Source organism: Corylus avellana, chromosome 9, assembly GCF_965113065.1.
Source record: "Corylus avellana chromosome 9, dhCorAvel1.hap1.2, whole genome shotgun sequence".
Taxonomy (NCBI): Eukaryota; Viridiplantae; Streptophyta; class Magnoliopsida; order Fagales; family Betulaceae; genus Corylus; species Corylus avellana.
The window spans coordinates 15,274,827-15,282,327 of NC_142498.1; the positions used below are offsets into that span (position 1 = coordinate 15,274,827).

Consider the following 7,501-nt stretch of genomic DNA (forward strand, 5'->3'; position numbering starts at 1 on the left):
TATGCCCTCTCAATCGAAGGGGAATTTCCATGAAGCTGAGATTGTCACCTAAGATCGAGTAGCGTGTAGAAACCAAAGGTTTTGTAAAAATATCAGCTTTCTGATCTTTAGTAGAAATAAAGCGGACCACTAGATATTAAGATGCTGCTTTATCATAGACAAAATGGAAGTCAAATTTGATATGCTTGGTGCGGGCATGGAACATTTGATTGGCGGTGAGGTAGGTAGCGCCAAGGTTGTCACACCATAACGTGGGTGGGGTTGCCAAGAATACTCCAAGTTTCTTAAGAAGAGAATGTATCCGTTGTAGTTTAGCAGGGGTGTTGGCAAGAGACCGGTACTCGGCTTTGATGCTAGAGCGGGACCCAATTGCTTGTTTTCTAAAGCTCCAAGAGATAAGGTTATGCCCAAGAAAAATGCAGTAGCCGCTAGTGGAGCGGCGGTCATCCGGGCAGCCCGCCCAGTCAGCATCAGAGAAAGCATGTAATTGATGGGCAGAATTTCGTCGAATATACAAGCCATGGAAGAGAGTGTGTTACAAGTACCGTAAAATTCGCTTAACAGCAGTCCAATGAGGAATGGTTGGACGTTGCAAAAATTGGCAGACTTTAATGACCGCAAACGAGATGTCTGGTCTTGTGAGAAAGAGGTATTGCAATGAACCAACAATGATGCGGTAGAGAGATAGATCATCAAAAGCTTCTCCATCAAATCGTGACAAAGTGGTGAAGGAGGACATGGGAGATGTCACAATTTTGGTAGTGAGCATGTTGGTCTTTTGAAGGAGGTCCAATATATATTTTCTTTGAGACAAAAATAGGCCATGTGAGGCATGGATGACTTCCACTCCTAAGAAATAGTTGATACAGCCAAGGTCCTTGATGGGGAAGTCTCCTTGGAGCTTAGAGATGAGGCGGTCAATGAGTGCAAAATTTGGGCTTGCAACAAGAATATCATCCACATAAATGAGGATGAAAATTGTGGTAGTTCCATGACAAAAGATGAAGAGAGAAGTGTCAGCCTGTGAGCTCTGAAAACCAAGTTCAAGAAGACGTGTGTTAAGGCGAGAGAACCACGCTCGAGGGGCTTGTTTCAAGCCATAGAGTGACTTTTTGAGATGGCACACGTGATTTGGAAAGGATGGATGAGTAAATCCTGGTGGTTGAGTCATGTATACATCTTCCTGGAAAAATCCATGTAAAAAGGTATTTGTTACATCCAATTGTTTTATACACCAAATGGAGGATATTGCAATAGATAGAACCATACAAATGGTGGTTGGTTTAACCACCAGACTAAAAGTGTCTCCATAATCAATCCCAGTTTGTTGGTGAAATCCTTTGGCGAACAATCGTGCCTTGTATCGATCAAGAGTGCCATCAGATTTATGCTTGATATTGTATATCCATTTGCACCCAACAAGATTCATGTGTGGCTTGCGTGGGACAAGTGTCTAGGTTCCATTCTGCAATAGAGCATTAAATTCATAATTCATGACTGTGCTCTATGGTGTTGATTTGTTGGAAATTATGAAGGATGTGGTCTCCTTAGATTGTGCATCAGTCATGGCAAGAAAGGCCTTCAGTGGAGGATAGGGAATAGTCCCATCTGTAAATGCACGAGGCTTGTGAACATGGCTCTTGGATCGTGTCTGCATGGTATGAGTTGGACGTGCAAGACATCCAGTTGTGGCAGGCAGGGGCAGATCCAGGGGGGTCGACTGGGGGCATATGCCCCCAGTCGACCCTTTAAAAATCCTCCTTACTATGAAATTTTTTTTCTTATATTATGATTATGCCCACTCCCTCATGCTTCAACCATATATTATGCCCCTTAGTAAATTGAAATTTGAAAAAAAATTATAAACAGTCTTTCAGACGAATGAAAGGAAGAAGACGATGAATAGTACTAAAGTAATTAAACGGTGCGTTTTTCTTTTGTGAGAATATTAGTATTAATGGGGATTGGGGATAGGCGGACAGGAGTACAGGGTAGGCTGGACAGCTCACAGCAGCAGACAAAATAGATAAAAAAATAAAAATAAAAATAAAAAAGCTTTGAAAATATACAAGGGCCTAAAGTCAGCGCCAACCCTAACACACCAATGCACTCTGCACTGATGACCTCAAGTAGCGCGGGACCTTCAAGGTGAGTTATGCGGGACAATACTTGACACGCAAAGAAAAAAAAAAGGCCTCTTTCAAAGTTTAGTGTAAAATGACGGTTAAGGCCCTCAAGTTAGTTTAATGTAAAATGAAAGGTGCAGAAGAAAAAACGTTCGCCCCAGCTATCCCCTTGAAAAAATGCGCCCAGCCTCGTTAACCTAGCCTTACTTGTTGACGAGGCTGACTTGTCCTTCCCTTTGCATAAGAAAACGAAGGGCAATTTCGTAACGTAATTAGGCATTGTTAACGAAGAGTGGCTTCGGTTTTCAAAGGCTGAGGAGTTCAGCATACGATTCTGCAGGGAGTAGGCTGACGAGCTGTCTATCAAGTCACAGTGCAAAACCACAAACCCCTTGAAACCGTTTAACAAACGCACCCACCAATTTCCAAAAGGTTCAAAATTTTTTTTCCAAAGAGGCAAGTTTGGAAGGGCGACTGGGCACTGGGTGAAGCTTGTGTTGGTTTGAGTTGTTCCTAAGATTCTAACGGCCTCAATTTTCTTTAGGTATGTAATTATGTAAATATGTAATTAATTTTTTAGATTTATATTTAAATTGTTCTTTTAAATTAATTGTTTTAATATTTATATTGTTATTCAGGATTCAACATTCCAACCTATTCTTGATAATAACTTCAACGAAAATTTGAGGTATGTAAATATGTAATTAAATTTTTAGATTTATATTTGAATTGTTCTTTTAAATGAATTATCTGAATATTTATATTGCTATTCAACCTATTCTTGCTAATTGTTTTTATATTTAATTATTTATGAATTTATATAGTTTTTGTTACATATTTTAATTTTATAAATATATAGTTGTAGTTGTCTGAGATTATGGAGAAAAACAACGACACTATTGACCTCCAATCAAATTATAAATGACCTCGTATTGAAGTAGATTTAACAAATCTGCCCGGAGATCCTTACTTTAGGAAAAAATGTGCGAGTACCATCCTAGTGATAGAGACTAAATTTGAAGAGCATATTTACAAATAGGAGCTTATTAACCCTTTGACTATGATTTTCCAAGAAAAAAAAAATTGGAAATACAATGTGTCATTTTAATCTAGCATGGTTCAAAGAATATAAATGGTTGGAGTACAATATAGAAAAAGATGGTGCATATTGCTTATATTGTTATCTATTCAAGCCAGACTTTGGAAATCAAGGAGGGGGAGAATCGTTTGTTATTGAAGGGTTTAGTAATTGGAAAAAGAAAGAGAGTCTTGAATGTCATGTGGGAGCTCATAATAGTGCACATAATCAAGCTCAACAAAGATGTGAAGCTTTGTTAAACCATAAACAAAGCATCATAACAGTTTTTGACAAGCAATCAGATCAGCAGAAAATGCTATATAGGACTCTTTTGAATGCATCAGTTGATTGTGTTCGCTTTTTACAACAATAATGATTAGCATTTCGTGGCCACGATGAATCTAAAGGTTCAAGTAATCAAGAAAATTTTCTTCAATTGTTACGGTTTTTTGCTAAGCATAATGAAGAAATTGACAAGGTAGTCTTATATAATGCTCCTGAAAATCATCAAATGATTGCACGACATATTCAAAGAGATATAGCAAATGCTGCAGCAAATGAAATTCTAGATGCTATTCTTAAAGATATTGGAGACTCGTCATTTGCTATCCTAGTTGATAAATCTCGTGATATATCTGTTAAAGAACAATTGCCAATTGTGTTGCGTTATGTAGATAAGCTGGGCCATGCAATTGAACGTTTTTTAGGCATTACACATGTTCGCAATATCACAACTGTAGAATTGAAGAAGACAATTGATTCAGTGCTTAGCAGGCATAATTTAAGTATTAGCAGATTTGAAGGACAAGGATACGATGGAGTTAGCAATGTGCGAGGTGGGTTGAATGGACTTAAAACTCTTATTTTGAATGACAATTCGTCTGCCTATTATGTTTATTGTTTTGCACATCAACTTCAACTTACTTTAGTTGCTGTTGCAAAAAATCACATTCAAATTACAACTTTTTTTAGTTTGGCCAATAGTATTTTTAATGTTGTTGGAGCATCATGCAAACGTCGTGACATACTTCGTGAAAAACGAACTGCTGAAGTAATAGAAGCACTACAAAATAATGAAATGTCAAATGGTCGTGGCTTGAATTAAGAAATGAACCTAAAAACACATGGTGATACGCGTTGGAGTTCTCATTATGGTGCAATTGTTAGTCTTATTACCATGTTTTCTTTTGTCAACGATACGGTTGAAGACATTGTTGAAGATGGTTTAAATTCTGAACAGAGAGCAGAAGCAAATATACTAAATCAATCACTCTAGACGTTTGATTTTGCTTTCAATTTACATTTGATGAAAAAAATGTTTTGGGGATTATAAATGAGTTATCTCAAGCATTATAGCAAAAATATCAAGATATTCTGAATGCAATGAAGTTAGTTAAAATTTTAAAACTGCGCTTATAGGCTATGAGAGAAGATGGGTAGAATTCCTTATTTGAAGAAGTTACTAAGTTTTGTGATAAAAACAATATTGTTGTCCCCAATATGGATGGGCTTTACCAACCTCGATCACAACGAAAGGCTTAAGGCATGAAAAATTTACATCATTACCGTATGGAGCTTTATTATACTGTTATAGATATGTAACTCCAAGAACTTAACAATCGCTTTAATGAGGCAAGTTTTGAATTATTACTTTGTGTTTCGTGTTTGAGTCCAGATGACTTGTTTGCGTCTTTTAAGAAGGAAAAATTGCTTCGTCTTGCTAAATTATATCCGAATGATTTTTCAGCAGTTCAACTTATCACTTTAGACAACCAACTTGAAACATATATCTTTGATATGCGTTCTAGTGATGAATTTGCAACACTCAAAGAGATTGGACAACTTGCTGAGAAATTGGTAGAGACGAAAAAGGATGTCGTATATCCCTTGGTTTATTCATTGGTAACATTGTCATTGATTCTGCCAGTTGCGACAACAACTGTTGAGAGAGCATTTTCAGTAATGAATATTGTTAAAAACCATTTACGTAACTGAATGGGAGATCAATGAATGAATGATTGTTTGATTACGTACATTGAAAAAGACATATTCATGACCATCAGTAATGAAGAAATCATACAACGAATCCAAGGTATGAAGACTCATCGAGGACAATTGAATTAGCGATAGTCGTGACAAAACAAATTGTAAGTTCTATGTATATGTTTTAGAACATAATTAAAAATTTTGTTGAATTATTCACTTCTTCGGTTTGTTATAGTTTTTTTCAACTTTATTTTTTGTATTCATTAAAAAAACATATACCCCCAATGAATGAATTTACTGCGTCTGCCACTGGTGGTAGGAGGAGCATCAGTGAGAACCGTTGGAATTTGAGGCTCATGGGAGCATGTGGCAGTAGTGGGCACATGAGGCGGTGATGTAGGAGGCACATGGAAACGTTGTAGTGCACTGAAGGCTGGGCCACACGAGTTTGTGAGCTATGAGGAAATAATGAACCAAATGGTTCTTGAGGGACAAGGGATGGGTCTCGTGTGGGTGAAGGAGCTGTGATATGTGGAGAAGGAAAGAGTTGTAATGTGGAAGGTAAGTAGATGGGCTGGGTGGATTGGGCTGCTGCATACATGGAGTTAGTGTGGAAAGGAAATATGTTTTCATCAAAGACTACATTACGGGATATACAGATGCGACCCAAAGGAATGTGAAGACATCAGTAGCCTTTGTGTTGGAAACTATAGCCTAAAAAGACTGAGTTGAGAGCGAAAAACAAGTTTGTGTTTGTTGTAAAGTCGTAAATTAAGCTAACATGTACAACTAAACACTTTCAAGAAATTGTAATAAGGAGTGGTGTGAAATAAAATTTCAAATGCAGATTTGTTTTGAGTGACTGGGGAAAGGAGACGGTTGATTAAAAATGAGTCGGTTAGGAATGTTTCATCCCAAAATTTTGGAGGCATAGAAGTGGATGCAAGTAATGAGAGACCTGTTTCGACAAGATGCCGATGTTTTCTTTCGACGTATCCTTGCTTTTGGTGAGTGTGAGGGCAAGAGATCCTATGAGAGATCCCTTGTTGAGATAAAATAGTGCTTAGTGTTCGTCCCCCCCCCCCCCCCCCTTCCCCCAAATCTGATTGAATGGCCTTGATTTTGTGATCAAATTTTTTTTCCACATGTGCTTGAAATTTTTAAAAAATAGAGGTAACAACAGATTTGGTAGCTATAGGAAAACCACACAAATCTACTGAAAACATCAATAAAGCATACGTAGTACCGATTTCCATTATTTGAATTAAAAGGGGAACGTCCCTATGCATTGGTAAAAATTAATTCCAATGGAAAATGTGAGACAAGAGGAGAAAGATGAAAAGGAAGCTCGTGAATTTTGCCCATACAACATGCAAGACAAATACCAAAGACTTTATTTTTTAGAGTGGCAAGGTGGTGAGTACGACAACTTGGTTGATGATACAAAGAGACAGATGGCCGAGTCTGCAATGCCACCTATCTATGGAAGCACGTTCACCCAATAAGGCTAAGCGAGGAGGAGGAGGCATGTGGGGAACATGTAGAGTCCATCTTTACTCTGTCCGCAGAGAAGAGTATCGCCTGTGAGAGGATCCTTTACACAAAAAAAAAAAAATGAAGGGTGAAATTCAAAGTAAACATTGTTATCACGAGTGAATTGTGAAACAGACATAAGATTCCTTTTAATGTAAAGGACATGAAGATGATGTTTCAACATAAAGGTAGCATAAGGAAAAATTAATTTAGAGGAACCAGTATGGCGTATAGTCAGACCTTGCCCATTGCCTACATGTAGTTTGTCTGTGCCATTGTAGCCATCAGCTTGCATGTTGAGGTTTGCAAGATCCACAGTTATATCATTGGTAGCCCTAGTGTCTGTGTACCAATTGAGATCACTGCTGGATGGAGATGATGAAGCAGCAAAGGCTTGCATATTAGATGAGTTTTCCTGTTGAAAAGAGTAATCAAACCTGTGATAGCGAGTGAGGGTAGTGTGACCTGGTTTGTTGCACACTTGGTAGACCTAGCGTGGGGTGGAGTTGGTTGAGGACGTTGGTGGTCCTCTGCCATGGCCAAAACATTCACAAGTGGCATGAGACCGATTGTAAAAGCTATAGGCAATTTGATGAGATGCCCCTTGGTAAGAACCCTTGAAGGAGGACTGCCCACGGAAAGGTCCTTTATTTCTTTGAGAAATAGGACGACCAGCTGCCAGATTTGCAGATGGAAACACAGAGTCAGTAGCAGTGGAGTTGTGTTTCAAACGCATTTCATGCCTAAGGAAATGAAAATATTATCCTTCAATGGACAT

General features: G+C 38.1%; 1 protein-coding gene and 1 pseudogene across 1 annotated transcript; both read left to right on the forward strand.

Annotated features, from left to right (window-relative positions):
- The first annotated feature begins 3,715 nt into the window (after nt 1-3,715).
- LOC132190954 (uncharacterized) lies at nt 3,716-4,309 on the forward strand. The gene has a single exon (XM_059605978.2). The coding sequence runs from the start codon at nt 3,716-3,718 to the stop codon at nt 4,307-4,309; it is 594 nt and encodes a 197-aa protein (XP_059461961.2).
- Nucleotides 4,310-4,312: 3 nt separating this feature from the next.
- On the forward strand, nt 4,313-5,199 carry LOC148583851 (uncharacterized; annotated as a pseudogene).
- Nucleotides 5,200-7,501: the final 2,302 nt, after the last annotated feature.

Excerpts from the sequence above, each read along its gene's own strand:
- LOC132190954 (XM_059605978.2), top strand. The coding sequence starts at position 3,716 with ATGATTGCACGACATATTCAAAGAGATATAGCAAATGCTGCAGCAAAT.